This window comes from Saccoglossus kowalevskii, chromosome 11 (assembly GCF_978046115.1).
Source record: "Saccoglossus kowalevskii chromosome 11, keSacKowa6.1, whole genome shotgun sequence".
In the NCBI taxonomy this organism is placed as follows: Eukaryota; Metazoa; Hemichordata; class Enteropneusta; family Harrimaniidae; genus Saccoglossus; species Saccoglossus kowalevskii.
In genome coordinates, this window is record NC_140651.1 from 36,128,038 (window position 1) to 36,145,885 (window position 17,848).

The following is a 17,848-nucleotide window of genomic DNA, read 5'->3' on the forward strand; positions in this document are numbered from 1 at the left end:
ATGAACATTGATTCAGCAGTCACCTGGACTCATCTATTCATTTCTGGGTGTAGGTAACTAACAAGCTTTGTGACAAGCAGCTATTGAGAAATCTGAAGAAATCAAACTTGTGCTGAGGGCACATGAAATATAAAACAGGAATCTTTACAGTTCAAATAAGTCTGCTTTTTGAGATGCATAATGTGTAATCCACAGTATTATACTTTTAGACAGCTATAGAAATGTTAAAATAAAATAAATATGATGGTACAGCTGTAGTTTATCCAAAGCACCTACATTAATGTATGCACCAAGTTTAAATCTGCATTAATATACATGGATCTCAACCCTAAAGTAAGATTGTATTAAAGCTTATATGAGTATAAAAGTATGCACAAAGATACAACAGCAGGAGTATCACTGAGGACGATGTATACAAAGTATGCCCTTGGACAGTACAATATGCTACGTGTACATTTCGGACTCACCTGTGCAACTGTGGAAATGGAATTGGCTGGCGTTGGCGCAAAGCACAGCGTTCTACTGATCTATCAGCAATATCACACATCTCCACATCATCAGCACATGCTTTCTGGGATTGCAGTAGTGCTCTATTTTCACTGTTCATAACAGACAACAATTTAGGAACTTCTGGAGTGTTTATTGATGTCGCACACACTGGACTCTCTGATATACTAGAAAGGGTTCCTTGTCTACCTTGCACATGTACTAGATTTCCACTGACCCGTGACTTGCTATGCAAATGGTCTACCATTGAAGGGAAAGAAATGCCACTGCCTTTACCAGCTGCTTCATGATCAGGTGTAAGTTCACTTCTCAATAAACTGTCATTACCAGGTGTAATTTGATTATCATTATCAAGAGGTTTTATTCCATGTAGCATATCATAATCATCATTGTCATCATCATCATAGCCTGGGTTTTCACAAACTTTAGGTAGACTTGTTCTTTTCAGACGAATAGCCCCTCCAAACATTGATGAACTGAAATATAAAAGACATCAAACTAAGAAATGCTTAGTACAAGAGCTACACATGAAGTTTTCATTTACTTTTGGGAGTCACTAATAGCTTGGCTGTTAAACTAAGTGATAGTACTCACCCTCTAGATGCCCTTGATGGTCCAACTGTTGCTGCTAAATTTAGTGATGGTTTAGCATCAGGTGTAAACACAGAACCTCGGATACTTTTACTTGCACTCTGACTGATGTGTTGAAACTACACAACAAAGACAATGAGTTACCCGGTACTAATATACTGATATTATCATTAGAACACCAAAAACTACGTACAAAGCAGTATGACGATCATATCAACTGACATGTAACAGAGGTCAATGATACTCCACACTGCTGAAGTGCATATTTCTGTATTCTCGCAATAACCTTATTATTATACATGTTTTTCTGGTTGTAGTAATAATTTAATGAAAGATTATAGTCTGAAATGGCAACAAAAAATGTTTTGTGTTGTACAAATTTCCAACAAGTGCTATTATTTTGCGTTCAATTTAAACAAACAAAAGTGTTCAATTTAAACGTCAATATTCTTGAACACATCAATGTTGGTATGCCTTACAAATCAATGCAACATTGTTTCAACATCTGGAATACAGCATGTTTGTTTGAATTGGAAATGACAATGTGGTTTTATGGAGAAAGGTCAGCACATTTGGTGTTGTATATAACAAAATTCTACACAGTGAAACAATCTACTTAAAACTTAAATTTACACGTTACTCAAACATAATTTCAAAATTGCTGCAATATTAGTTGACAAATATATTAAACTTGAAAACACCAGTAATGTCATTAGCTCCTACTTGATTGTGAGTCACAAAGAAACCTCAATCAGTTGCTTCATATGTTGAACATTTCCAATGATGCAGTGAATACCATATGACTAGAGCACAATATTTGAGTGTGTGCTATCAAATAACCAGTTTGAGTATATTGTCACATGACCAGTAAGTTCAAGGCTAGTATGATAAGGATAATATGATGTAAAAGTATTATCAAAACTGGATGCAGCTTGCTGACATAACTTACATGCTCTCTCACTGCGGTGTTCTTTTGGGCTGTGGTAGGTAACTGTAAAGGTATAGTATCATCTTTCTCATCATTCACTGGCAATATTGCTGAAGATCTATTAAAAGACAACAAAGAGTTGGAACATAATCAAACTACTGCAGACAGCTTACATCGGTTATCGCTTTACATAGCCAAATCCCTAAATAGTCAAATGCCCTTTTGGAGAGCTAAAAAAAAAACTTACCTCACTTTTCTTTCTAAATTAACACATGCAAATAATTTCGCAACACATTTAAATCACTCCCATAAATTGCCTCAGTGCTTTTAGAAGAGGTATTTTTCTATCTGTAGTCATTTGCAAAAGACAAGGCTTGACAAACCCAGATAAGACTATGGAGATGTCAAACTGAGAGTGAGAGGAAAACAAAATGTCAATACACATGAAGACAGTAGTGGACAATGTGTCAAACATACCTAAGTGATGAAACTGTATTTAACTCCTCACAGGGCGATTCCTTGCTTCCACTACTACTACTACTACTACCACTACCACTATTATTTGCAAGCCATGAACCACGTCTGGATAAACCTTCTTCACTCATCTTTGCAGCAAGGGAGATACCAGTAACTCTGTCTGTAATGTATGAAAAGTCACAGTTAATCATGTACTGTAAAATATTTTATTTTAGCTGGAATTTAATTTTTGCTGAAAAAACTTTTTGGATATGAAATTCATTTTTAAAGAGTTGAATGTAAAATATAGGAAAAAAGGTACCGGTATATTCACTGGATTTTATTTTCACTGAATCATTCCTTCAGCGAAAATTAATTCCAAGTGAAAATAAAGAATTTTACAGTATACTGTAATTTGCTTTCACTTTTGGGATTTTTTGTAATTTGATGAAATTTATCAGCACAAAATTTCACACTTTGTGCCATAGAGTTATAACTCAATGATTCATTCATATTTCCATACTGACTCCTTAGATACCTCAGGTAGAGTTATAACTGAATTATTCATTCATATTTCCATACTGACTCTTTAGATACCTCAGGTAGAGTTATAACTGAATTATTCATTCATATTTCCATACTGACTCCTTAGATACCTTAGGTAGAGTTATAACTGAATTATTCCTTCATATTTCCAGACTGACTCCTTAGATACCTCAAGTAGAGTTAAACTGAATTATTTATTCATTATTCCATACTGACTCCTTAGATACCTTAGGTAGAGTTATAACTCAATGATTTATTCATATTTCCATACTGACTCCCTAGATACCTCAGGTAGGGATATAACTAAATTATGCATTGGGATTTCCAGACTGACTCCTTAGATACCTCAAGTAGAGTTAAACTGAATTATTTATTCATTATTCCATACTGACTCCTTAGATACCTCAGGTAGAGTTATAACTGAATTATTCATTCATATTTCCATACTGACTCCCTAGATACCTCAGGTAGGGATATAACTAAATTATGCATTGGGATTTCCAGACTGACTCCTTAGATACCTCAAGTAGAGTTAAACTGAATTATTTATTCATTATTCCAGACTGACTCCTTAGATACCTCAGGTAGAGTTATAACTGAATTATTCATTCATATTTCCATACTGACTCCCTAGATACCTCAGGTAGGGATATAACTAAATTATGCATTGGGATTTCCAGACTGACTCCTTAGATACCTCAAGTAGAGTTAAACTGAATTATTTATTCATTATTCCATACTGACTCCTTAGATACCTCAGGTAGAGTTATAACCCAATGATTCAATCATATTTCCATACTGACTCCTTAGATACCTCAGATAGGGTTATAACTGAATTATTTATTCATAATTCCATACTGACTCTATAGATACCTCAGGTAGAGTTATACCTGAATTATCCATTCATATTTCCATACTGACTCCTTTGATACCTCAGGTAGAGTTATACCTGAATTATACATTCATATTTCCATACTGACTCCCTAGATACCTCAGGTAGGGATATAACTAAATTATGCATTGGGATTTCCAGACTGACTCCTTAGATACCTTAGGTAGAGTTATAACTGAATTATTCATTCATATTTCCATACTGACTCCCTAGATACCTCAGGTAGGGATATAACTAAATTATGCATTGGGATTTCCAGACTGACTCCTTAGATACCTTAGGTAGAGTTATAACTGAATTATTCATTCATATTTCCAGACTGACTCCTTAGATACCTCAAGTAGAGTTAAACTGATTTATTTATTCATTATTCCATACTGACTCCTTAGATACCTTAGGTAGAGTTATAACTGAATTATTCATTCATATTTCCATACTGACTCCTTAGGTACCTCAGGTAGGGATATAACTGAATTATGCATTCATATTTCCATACTGACTCCTTAGATACCTCAAGTAGGGTTAAACTGAATTATTTATTCATATTTCCATACTGACTCCTTAGATACCTCAGGTAGAGTTATAACTGAATTATGCATTCATATTTCCATACTGACTCCTTAGATACCTTAGGTAGAGTTGTAACTCAATGATTCATTCATATTTCCATACTGACTCCTTTGATACCTCAGGTTGAGTTATAACTGAATTATTCATTCATATTTCCAGACTGACTCTTTAGATACCTTAGGTAGAGTTATAACTCAATGATTTATTCATATTTCCATACTGACTCCCTAGATACCTCAAGTAGGGTTAAACTGAATTATTTATTCATATTTCCATACTGACTCTTTAGATACATGTACCTCAGGTAGAGTTATAACTCAATGATTCATTCATATTTCCATACTGACTCCCTAGATACCTTAGGTAGGGATATAACTAAATTATGCATTGGGATTTCCAGACTGACTCCTTAGATACCTCAAGTAGAGTTAAACTGAATTATTCATTCATATTTCCATACTGACTCCTTAGATACCTTAGGTAGAGTTATAACTGAATTATTCATTCATATTCCCATACTGACTCCTTAGGTACCTCAGGTAGGGATATAACTGAATTATGCATTCATATTTCCATACTGACTCCTTAGATACCTCAGGTAGAGTTATAACTGAATTATGCATTCATATTTCCATACTGACTCCTTTGGTACCTCAGGTAGGGATATAACTGAATTATGCATTCATATTTCCATACTGACTCCTTAGATACCTCAGGTAGAGTTATAACTGAATTATGCATTCATATTTCCATACTGACTCCTTTGGTACCTCAGGTAGGGATATAACTGAATTATGCATTCATATTTCCATACTGACTCCTTTGGTACCTCAGGTAGGGATATAACTGAATTATGCATTCATATTTCCATACTGACTCCTTAGATACCTCAGGTAGAGTTAAACTGAATTATTCATTCATATTTCCATACTTACTCCTTAGATACCTTAGGTAGAGTTATAACTGAATTATTCATTCATATTTCCATACTGACTCCTTAGATACCTCAAGTTGAGTTATAACTGAATTATTTATTCATATTTCCATACTGACTCCTTTGATACCTCAGGTTGAGTTATAACTGAATTATTTATTCATATTTCCATACTGACTCCTTTGATACCTCAGGTAGAGTTAAACTGAATTATTCATTCATATTTCCATACTGACTCCTTAGATACCTTAGGTAGAGTTATAACTGAATTATTCATTCATATTTCCATACTGACTCCTTAGATACCTCAAGTTGAGTTATAACTGAATTATTTATTCATATTTCCATACTGACTCCTTTGATACCTCAGGTTGAGTTATAACTGAATTATTCATTTATATTTATTAACAATTAAAAAAACCACAAGATGGAATTGTCTACAAATCACAATTAACATACCTTGTTTGATGCCACACTGTTCAAGACTATAAAGCTCTTTGTCACCAGTGAGCAATTTCTGCATTGCTTTATTCAACAGATCCCTAGGTTCAGCTTCTACTTCTTTTGCCTTTCTTAAAATACTTCTGCTTTTAGCAAGGTTACCTTGAAGCAAAAATAATTAATCCATCATATATACCAGTCTACACACAGCAATGAGGTACATTGTACATACTGAGAATCAGAATCATAATACAGTGTTGTTTGACCATCATATTCTCTTCTATATAATATACACATATTATGTTTAGAATAGTTATAGTACTCCAAAATAGCACAAGTTATCAGCGACTCTTCAAGACACTTAGCAAGCATGTTTAAAACAGCTATTGTTTACTGACCATGGTCTAATTCATATTGAGCTGCAGCAATGTGTATTAATGCAATGGTTCTTAGGTTAGCCCTGGCAAACTGGAATTGCATCCGACCATCTTCAACATCTTCATCACTGAAATAAATACAATAAATATAATAATTATGTGATTCCATTTTTTAAAGTACCTAACCATGAGTATTTTAATTTAGACATTAAACAAGAGTGAAAGGCCTTGATTTGATTCTAAAAAAGGCATACCGAACAATTGAAATACAGTCCAAAAAATATATGGTCAGAATTTCATTTGATAGCAAAAAATACGCAGTGATTTTAAATGTAATTTGCATTGACATTAATTTTCTTGGTATAGATCAATTTTTGAATAAAAAAAATAATTACAAACACATTGCTTAGAAGTGTAATCTGGCAAAGCTATTTTACAGGCAACTGACTACCTTACTTGTTTTCAAGATGTTACAAAAATTGATTGATTATTACTAGATCATGATTATAATAAACTACATCTACCCCCCCGGTAATTGATTTGTTGGTTTGTTATGTAATGCAAGCAAAAGTCAGCTTAGTATTATTGAAAGGAAATGTCATCAACTGCACACAAACACTTGATGCAAAACAATATCCGCCATGTTTTTTTTCATGCAAGACCCGACCCTTAACTATGTCCTTTGACCAGCTAGGCCAAGTTTGTTATAAATCAGTCGAAAAGCCAATTGTGCCAGTCAAACGAATTTGGCCATTTCTGGATATCGTCAGTGGCTATGCAACACAGAAGAGATAAATTTATTAATGTTGAATGATGAACTAGGCATTGAAGAAGCATTCAACAGCTCATTGTTGAGTTTACCCATTCACACTAGTCACAATAAAGCACTAAGAAATGTTGGTTGTCAGGTCAGCCTTGAATGTGGAATAGTAGCATGTTGCACTAGGTTATGAAACAAAATAAGTGACAGATCTACCTACAACTACCATACAATTCTATATTATTCTCCATCAAAGTCTGATACAGGTATGCTGTGACACAGCAAATAGGAAAATTCTTACGCATGGCATCAACTGATGTAAAGTTAGTGAGGTGCTACCGGTACCGGTAGTATACTTGAAGGTTTGCAGTGAAACAAATTGTAAAACCTAGTTTAACTTACCCTTGTAGAAGAGCAAACTTAATATGTAATTTTGCATATGTGATATTTTTTTTATTTTCATCCAATGATATATGCTGTAAAGCTGCATTATACATATTAAACAAGTATCGATATCTACTGTGTTGATCTGAATAATGTGGTCTCTGTTCTGCATAACTGATATATGTCAACCAATCATCAGGTTTGCTACCAGACTCTATGATCCTATGTAACCATGAAGTGTGATCTAAAAGTCAACAAATGAATAATAACAATCAATGACAATAAACAAACTTCTATAGAAAGTAGGTAAAAAGAACCAACAAATCTGTAGATGGTAAGAAAATGTAAGACAAATCTGCTTCTCTGTCTACAAATACAAAATTGTGTCAGCTTCTAGCAAGGGCAACAAGTTGTGTTAGTACCAGCCACCAACTCTTTAAGCCATGCCATAACAATTTAAGTTTCAATGATAGCATTATTGATTTTTTTTCCTAGAATATCATATCCATGTAAGGCCAGACTTTTTTTATTCCTTGTTTCTCAAGTTTTTATAAGGCAACTTTTTTGAGGAGGGCGGGGACAAAAATAAAATTCATTCTTTTTTTCCATTAGATTTGTGTAATTCTCAAAGAATTGTAAGTGAGATCATTGATCAGAGAGAAGAAATGAAATAAAATTTTATTCCATGCATAACCTTGTTTTTTCATCTGCGCGAGACTTTGGTATGTTGATCATCATACTCCCACGGAAATGCAACTTCAGTTTGTTATGCGGCGGGCGAAAAAAAAATAAATAAAAATAAACACAAGTTTTTTTTAGCAATGTTTAGCACTTAAAAGTAGGTGGGCGCGAGAAATTACACTGAAATAAAATTTTATTTTTTATTTAATTTTCGGCTCCTGTTCATTTGGCGGGTTCGCGAAACAAGGGATAATAAAAGTGTGGCCTAAAGATAACAAAGTGTAATAAATTATTATTACCAACAATGATATCACTATAAGTTACAAAACCAGGAATAAATGAATGAAAATTTATTGCATCTGTTTCTTCTTTAATTTCTAATTTGGTATTGATGTACAAGACTAAATTTTGTTTTCAATTAAATACAAAAACTAATCCACTGTTGTTAGCAAGTCTGCACTAAGTTACCAAGTCCTTCAGGGGTGCTGCATCCAAACACAAATACCAGAATACTGTAAAACCTGTATTAGAAGATGTGGATCCGTGGTACTGTAGAATACTTTATTTTCACTTCAAATTTATTTTTGCTATTTTCACTGAAGGGATGATTCCGTGAAAATAAAATCCACCAAATACACCTTTTTTCTTATATTTCACATTGAACTCATCAAAAATCAGTGAAAATAAATTCAATACAAAACGCCCAAAAAGCCTTTTCAGCAAAAATTAATTCCAGCGAAAATAAAGTATTCCACAGTACATCATGGTCATTCCAGAATGTAAACTCGTTCTTACAATTAAATAAATACAACATTAGTATATTAGGCCCATTTTATATGATATTTCAATCGTGTGCATGCGACGCAAAACTTAATATACTAGTATTACAAAATATTTTGATTTCAATTATTTCCATGGGATAGCAAATTTATTATTTTTTGGCAAATTTCATTATCAGTATCAGTGTTTAAATTTCCGTGAATTAACATTATGGCATTTTACGTCTGTCAAATAACGGCCAAATAAATACATGGAATCATTAATTACTAAGGACCTGGCGTAGAATTGGAAATTACTCCAAATAAACAGATGTCCAATTCGGGAACAGGATAATAGTATATTTGGTTATTGATGAAATAGTAGGACGCCACCAAACGGTCTGGCTTTAGCAAGTGTGTTGTGTTTCTCTCATGAAGTTGACGCTGATTGTGCACAAAGGAAGCCGCTCATCCCGCCATTGGAGGGCGGCACATCGTGTATGTGAGATGATCCATGGTACATCCAGACCAATAATAAAATGATTGGTTGTCCAACTGTGGGCGTGTCTTTTATTTCTGTGCTAAATGTGCAACACCAAAGTCCCGCCATTTATTTTTCATGGTTGTTTGACAATAGTCGTCTGCACCAGTATCGCGAGTTCTAAGTTTGGTTTACTATGTTGGTCGCTCGACACCATATTCACCGCCTACGTCTCGGAACTGACGCCCAACTCGGCGTCCTGGGGAGGAAATCTACTCACCACGCCACGCCACCTCGATACCCCTCCTCCCCGAAAACATGCTTTTCCAATACGAGACTGATTTCTCTATAAGTTCGGCCATTTAAAATTATATTCTGGACAAGATTTTTATCAATTTAATGGGTGGCTTCCATTGCTGCTCCAAATCATTCAGAAAATGGCAGCGCAAAAAACGTGCAAATTCATTTTACCGCCACTTTACAGCAGTTTTCACACAGACACCAGTTAATTCCGTTACCCAATGGCTTAAGCAATTTCACATCGACCAGACACGCCCCAAAACAGATGACGAGATTTGACAGGATCAGCCAATGCGCATGCGTATAAAACAGCTGGTACTAATATCCTAATTTTCTAATTTCCTAATAACTTATTTTGCACTCGTACAATGCAAAATACATACTTGATTAGGTTGGTTGGCCATCAAGTACCATCCTATGGCACCCAATTCATATATCACCAATACCATAGTACAGAGTTATCAGTGTTCTCCACAAGGGGTTTTAGGTGGCCCACCCATTATGTTTTACGGCCGCCTAGTTACTCTCAACAACCGCCCACCAACGTACATCCAGTTGAAATTATTTGTAAAAAGCTTGCATTGTTCTTCTCAAGCCTAAACAAAAGAGTAGTTGCCCAACCTTTTATTTTGCTAATGTTTCAAAAGTTCGGACATAAACAATGACCACTGGAAGTCTGCAAGCAGTTATCAAGTGTATTCATGGCAATGTGTCAATCGCCTGAATTCATTGTCGCCCGACATTGTTGCCACTTATTGCTCACAATACGCAACTACAGTGGTTTCAATTTACAGCTGTATTTTTAATAATCATCTTCCATCACAAAAGAAGGAAGTAAATACAAACAAAATGTATATGCGCAGAAAATAAACAAATATATTAGCAGATTGTATGTAAACTCAAACAAAAATTAAAATTCTAGCTGTATTTACAATGTTCGCTCGATTTTCATCGTGAAAACAGCTTGGAGAAAGCAAAGTGATGACCTTTAGGCCTACCCCATTCAGCGACCATTGGCCACCCACCGCTGTTGGCGCTATAACGATTTAGTATCTAAGTTGCATAGGGGAACAGCGCATTCTGGGAGTTCGTGTACTGAACTCGGAAAGCGGTAAAAAACATTAAACATGACTGCCAGATTAGTTTACCGCGAGTATTTGTAATTGAATACATATTTTAGTTATCTTTTCCATGTACTTTTTTCAATTTATCGATTTTTTAGTCCCCGTTCAGACGAAGTCCGAAAACGGGGACTTATGTTTTGACCTCCGTGTGTCTGTGCGTGTGCGTGCGTGTGTGCGTCTGTGTGTGCGTCCAGACCTGTATCTTAGAAATGCCTGGACCAATCACAATCAAACTTCACACATACATCATACATGATATCATACATATGCACGTCATTTTGTTTTACGATCTGATTCAAGATGGCCGAATGGCGTCCATTTTTGTGCTAAAAAATCATAAAAATCAAGCATTTCTCGGCTGTTTACAGATGGATTTTGTTCAAACTTGATATATACATTAGACATTATGGGACCTTGATGCAAATAATTTTGTTTTTCAGATAACATTCAAAATGGCCGACTGGCGACCATTTTGTTTTAATGAATGGGCTTCTAGACCCATATTTCCAACTTGTTTTGACTGATTATGTTCAAATTTTAAATATTCATTATACATCATGTCATAGATACAGATATATTGGTTTGACAATCCTATTCAAAATGGCAGAATGGTTGTCATTTTTGTGCTAAAAAATCATCAAATATCAACCATTTCTGGCATTTATGGATGGATTTCGTTCAAACTTGGTACATACATTAGACATTACAGGTTCCTGATGCACGTCATTTTATTTTTCAGATCAGACTCAAAATGGCTGTTCGGTGGTCATTTTGTTTTAATAAATGGGTTTCCAGACCCATATGTCTGACTTCTTTTGACTGATTATGTTCAAATTTTTAATATTCATTTATACATCATGTCACAGATATACGGATATATTGGTTTGACGATCCTTTTCAAAGTGGCCTAATGGTGGCTATTTTTGTGCTAAAAAACTTGTTTTATTTTTTAAATCGAATTCTGAATGGCCGACTAGTGGCCATTTTGTTTTAATGAATGGGCTTCTAGAGCCATATCTCTGACATGCTTTGACTGACTATGTTCAAATTTCATATATTCATTATACATATATTCATAATGGCTGATTTTGTTTTAATTAATGCTGTTCCAGAGCAATATCTCTCAATACTTACTCATTTGACAATCAGATACAAATGTCAATCATTTAAATGTTAAACAATCATCATATTCCTGACATGTTTATATTCCAGCTATATTACTATAAACAAAACTTTATATCTTAAATTTGATAACTAACAGGGACTGTGCCATGCATGGCTTGTTATGTCGAATTTTTCGAGAACATAGCCGATTCTTTTATTTTGCTGATTGCTAGCATTTTTTTTGAATTCCAAAACAACTCTGTGTGAAAACGCAACGTGTCGTAGCTGACCATACATGTCTAAATGTATCATACTGTCTGTCGGCACGGGTGAGTACTGATGCCACAAATAAAAATGTTATGGGTTTTATTTTGATCCATAACATTTGACAAATCATCCGTTTTGGCTTTGGTGACAAATCACTTTGTATATCTTCTACATTATAACTCAATTATGTTTTGTACTTGCTCTTCGTTACTCTATCGCATTGCATTTCATGAACGCAGATTAACTTGATAACGTATAAATCACCGATTTCAAACCTTGCATTTCGTAAATATTGATATTAACCAATCTGTTCGTATTTCAAAAGATTGTAACATGTTTCATTAAATAAATTAAAAAAAGAATAGTAAATGTCTCTGCGACGGAGAATGGAACTGCAATTCACACTATGGGCCTTTTATCACTAAGCTAGGTAGTCGCCAGGGAACGTCCCACTGTTCACAGGCTAATTTAAATATTAATGACCGGACCTACATTTTGCTTTGCCATGAGTGTGTTCGCGTCGCTCCGTGAGGGTGCCCCAAACGACGTGGCAGAAAGTAGATATATTGGTCCGTTGCTATGCAAGCGAAAATCGTATAAAATGTATAAAATTTATTTTGAAATCACGCCCACTGGCATTTTATGTTTGAGAAAATTACCTAAACACGTTTGTACTTATCGATTTCCTAGCTATCTTTTTTCTAACATCGCCCAGTTGTGACGTCATATAGCAGGCAACGAAAACTGGGGAGGCGCCCGCGTCACCCCGAGGCAACGACGCGAACGCACAGACGATTTGAACTGACGATTCACATCTACGTCTCCTATCACACGATCTACTTTTTCATAATTTTAACATTTTGAAAAGATTTTAGCACTGAATGTAAAAATATTTGACATATTTATTTTAAATAACACACATTTTTTTCAACAGAAGCTTAGGATATCAGAAACAAATGAATTAAAAAAAAACGCGGAATACCAACAATTTTGGTGTAAAATGTCGCCTGTGGCAGAGTCTAGTTGCAGCTCTCTGTGGCTCCCTAGGTCAAGAAGACTCTGCAAGGGAGAGTGTTGCAGTTCATGACATAAATGCTAGAATGTTGTATGTAAATGATAAGCAAATTAATAAGCAAATTTAACCAACAACTACCAACTAACCACCAACTATTTTGGATTGTGGAGAACACTGGTTATGTTAACAGAGAGTTAAAAATAAGACTAATATACCAAATTGTTATTTAATTAATTGTAAGGATGAGATTACATTGTGAAATGGCCACGATGTACCACGGATCGATGTGGCTTCTATTGAAATGGTACAATACAACAGAGAGAATATGGTTGATATGATCATAACAGCTGGTATAACTATTACTCTCCCTCTGGAGATTGTTGCACCAAAAACATGCAAAAAATAATGTTAATGTTTGCTGCGTACCTGTTACTTCAGACGTCAGTGTCCCCGTATTTCCATGCGATGAATCATCTTGCTTATTTCTCTGAGCTCTGGTATCTATATTTTTCAGCCTCGCTCGAAGAGATTGCAAACTTGAGGTTGACATCATCGATAGTCAGTGAAGTGAATACCTAACAAGCTGATCACGCTGTTAAACAACGACATATACAATTTAGTTACGTGCAATGAAAGTATGCAAGAAACGTGACTAGTGGGTCAATAAGCATGAAACAATGACGGGAATCGTTGTTTCATGCTTATTGACACCACAAACAAAAACAACAATATACAATTTCCTCGTCGGCAAAACCGAGAATAACAATTCGACGTTTCGGTCAAAACTTAAATTTAAAAACAGAATCTCTTTTATTAAATTGATACAATTCAGAATAGAAACTATTACGTGTGAATGTAAATAATATCTTACCTGAAAGAAAACGATATTTACATCTCATTCCTTTACGATGAAAAGTGCAGCTCAGCATCGGCCATTTTATTTTGAATCTAGCGGCATGGAACCACGTGACACTTTCGACGCGCAGGGATTGGTGCGATACTGACTGAAGGTTTTACTAAGTTTTGCCACTTGGTGGCGTGCTGCAAAGCTGCAAAGTTCGGTATTTTACTACAATTCTAGACTTCATATGTTGCATAGAGTCTCTCTATTTTTTGTTGTTTTTTTAATAAAATAAAATGTTATGGGGATGTATAAATGGCGAAAACCATGGTAATTACAATTAAGGAGAAAATAGCAAACTTTCACAGCTAAACGAACCGTTTGGGCAACATTCGTATTCGCCGTTTTGTGTGAAAAAATCCTTTGCATCGTGCAATTCATTCTACTACAGTTCTGAAAAAACACACACACACACACACAAACAAATAATCAGGAGATCGTATGCAAGTCTGTCCCAACCAATTACACGTTTTGAAGAGAGCAAATAACATTCAGACTAGTAGGATCGCGATGAGTGGCTTTCGTTGTTAGTAGCTTTCCCCGGTAGCTTTCGCAGTGAGTGGGGCTTTGTCGTAGTAACTTTCAGCAGACTTGAGAATTAACTTGATTTTTATTGTGCCATTAACAACTGGTGTTAGTCTGAGAATACCATCGTTAGGAGCTGTTATTTTGTTCTTATGATTTGTGGATGCGCTGATATTGCCCCTAGTTTCTTACATCGACTATGAAATATTTGACCATTTATAGAAGGGTCCCGGGGGAGTGGTTCTCCAAGTCAGACCTGGTAACCATACTGAAGTATAGCTTTTCAAAAAAAACTCTAAACACGTACTTATTTTATGAAATTACAGTTCAGAAACTACACAAAATAGATACCCTATATACATACTGAAATCATACTGTTTCCAAAGTGAGGTAACATGAATTCGTGAGATTCCCTTTTTCACACTTTATTCCTATATTCTAAGTTATTCGACCCTAATTACGGTACATTACGTTTACGCGTCAAATAACTAAATAACAACCTTTTTACGCGTCAAATAACTAAATAACAACCTTTTTACGCGTCAAATAACTAAATAACAACCTTTTTACGCGTCAAATAACTAAATAACAACCTTTTTACGCGTCAAATATCTAAATCACAGCCTTTTTACGCGTCAAATAACTAAATAACAACCTTTTTACGCGTCAAATAACTAAATCACAACCTTGTTATGCGTCAAATAACTAAATAACAACCTTTTTACGCGTTTTTCTACTTTAAGTTGCGTACCATATTTTATTGAGAGAACCCCCCCCCCCGGGAGAAGGGTCTTTTCATCACACATTGTCATACTGCTTAGTGACATACTGTAAGTAATGTGTTGCAATACAACAAATTGTAATATAAAATATTCCATCAGCGATAATGATGGGAGTTTTTCGCGGTCAGTGTTATTTGCGAAAATATTTGTAGACAATTTTATAAACTGCTTTAAAATTCCCACCACCAATTAGATATAATATCACAGCGTTTTGGCGATTTTTTAAATTCAAAATCACTCAGGCTCTCGATAATTAAGTTTACGTTGTGTGTATACTATGGTTTTATTTCACGTTTTTATCATTTTAATGGACATCATCATAAGCAGTCACTTGTAAAAGCATTTGTTTTTATCACGTTGATACGTCCATGAATATACTCCCACTTGATATATATTAGTAAACTCATATGTGCATACTTTTGTAAAATTAAGCCATTTCAGGTTGTATTCAAAGGCTGCCGGCTTGGGAAAAAAATAAACACTTGCTGCAATGTTTATTGGTTGTTCAGCTCAGATATTATCTCAAGCTGCATTGTGGGTATTTTAGTGGGATACGCCTATACGCATTTAAACCAACGTGGAGCTCTCCCGCCTTTTCGACAGATACTATTATTATTTTACTCACCAATGAAGATTACTCTTTTCGTCAAGGGCGTTTGGGATTACTATTAGCCAATTAGTATTTAATTATCAGTAACCAGAAGTGCGACATGTTACATTTCAGTTCAGCTTCACATCCTTTTTTAAGAGCATGAGCACGTAGTTTGTTGCGTAACCCACTTGTAATGCACAATCCTATAGAAATGCTATTACCCCACGGATCGCTCCTCACTAGTAATATTATACTTGGCCAATATATTGTACCTAAGTGGTCCAAACAACAATGGAGATAATTATCCCCGAGTTGTCCCAAGAACGAAGGAGACAATATTATCCTCGTGTGGTGCCACGAAATGAAGGGATAATATTATCCCCGAGTGGACCCAGCAACAATGAGAGGTCCCAACGACAAGGGAGATGATATTATCTCTGAGTTGAACGAAGGAGATAATATTATCTCTAACTTGTTCCAAAAAAAGGAAAGATAATATTATCCCTTAGTGGCCCCAACATTAAGAGGGATAATATTATCCATGTTGTCCAAAGAACGAAGGAGATTATGTTATCCCCGAGTGGTCGCAGTAACAGAGATACGAGATATTTAGTGATTTTAAAAATGTTGGTAATTTTGGTCAAATTCTGCTGTTTTGATTATTATTGCATTTTCTGCCGGTGAAGTGAAATATTCATGGTCATAATAATTCCATGTTGCTAGAAAACACTGTTTTTGCTTGTATTCACGTTTTTATTATTTTAATGGACCAGGTGTACATATTTTAATACATACAGGTACACTTTACAAAAATACCCATGGCATTTTATTTAGGAAATATATTATATAACCTGGACAAGAGACGAAATCACTACTTTTCCTTGTCATAATGATAACGTGTAACGGAAATCGTATGAATATTTTATTCACTGACATTTATTTTGTAGTTACATTTTCATGTATACCATAGGTTCATAGTATGTGCTGCTTACTGATTTGACTACACTGTTTACTTGACAGTTTCCAGTACTTGTATACTGTGTTCTCTAGCATAAATATTGGATTATTCGGAAACATAAAATTGTAAAGCGAATTTCGTTTAATGAATTAAAGATGACGTCACCTTCAGGTCCTACCTGTTATTCCCATGTTGACTACGCTCCGAACCATTTACATACTTAATACTTGCTTTTCAGTGTCTGACTGGTATATACGAAATGTGACTAAGAAAACGTCAGAATAGAAAATCAAGCTAAAAGTCAGTTGCTCTTTCAAATCTGTCAGCCGTCGCCATGCACACCAGCGCTACACATAGAATTGAGATTTTGTGTTAGTCAAATTAAAGGGCAGGCGTACAGGAGTCGTCCCAATATTAAATTGTTAATATTGTTCGATTATCATATAAAAATACTTTATTGGAATAGAACATGTTCTATATTCACCAAAACAAAAACGTTGCTATATTTCCAGGCATACAACGAGCTCGAACAAAAGAAGTCAGATCCAAGCGACCTGCATCACTGAAAATCGAGTCTTATTGCCCTAGCGATAAAGGTCGAGGTCAAACAACGCCCAATCTTTCCAGCGGTTAGATAGGTTATCTTAATTTAGAGGCGCCCGAGAAAACAAAATTTGGGGCGTGGAAAACTCCGGCGACAAAAAATCGGTGATAATAATCAAAGAGTTCTCACTTTTTACCTCGGCGATAGCTACAATAACTGCGACCCTGTCGATAGCAGGAAATGTAGTGACCAATGAGGACCAACACGACACAAACATTTATGAATTTTAATGAAGGACATAAATTCAGTTTCTTACAGACTCCAGGGGAACAAACGTTCGTGATGTAATTCTCTCTGGTGAGAGAATAGTCAAGGATAAATAAACATGGCGACAATAATGCAACATTTTATTTCCTATCTTTGCTAGTTT

The 17,848-nt window shown here is 35.1% G+C and overlaps 1 protein-coding gene across 1 annotated transcript in view; it reads right to left on the minus strand.

Annotated features, from left to right (window-relative positions):
• The window catches only part of LOC102802957 (dual specificity protein kinase TTK-like), a 36,219-nt gene extending 22,103 nt beyond the window's left edge, over positions 1-14,116 (minus strand). Inside the window, exons 1-9 of the mRNA XM_085505155.1 lie at positions 13,988-14,116; positions 13,543-13,708; positions 7,405-7,630; positions 6,264-6,370; positions 5,884-6,027; positions 2,504-2,663; positions 2,048-2,144; positions 1,102-1,217; positions 468-983 (exon numbers count right to left, since the gene is read on the minus strand). Of these exons, the coding sequence (XP_085361281.1) occupies positions 468-983; positions 1,102-1,217; positions 2,048-2,144; positions 2,504-2,663; positions 5,884-6,027; positions 6,264-6,370; positions 7,405-7,630; positions 13,543-13,669 (1,493 nt within the window). The 5' untranslated portion in view covers positions 13,670-13,708; positions 13,988-14,116. The remainder of the gene's footprint in view (positions 1-467; positions 984-1,101; positions 1,218-2,047; positions 2,145-2,503; positions 2,664-5,883; positions 6,028-6,263; positions 6,371-7,404; positions 7,631-13,542; positions 13,709-13,987) is intronic.
• Between the last annotated feature and the right edge of the window lie 3,732 nt (positions 14,117-17,848).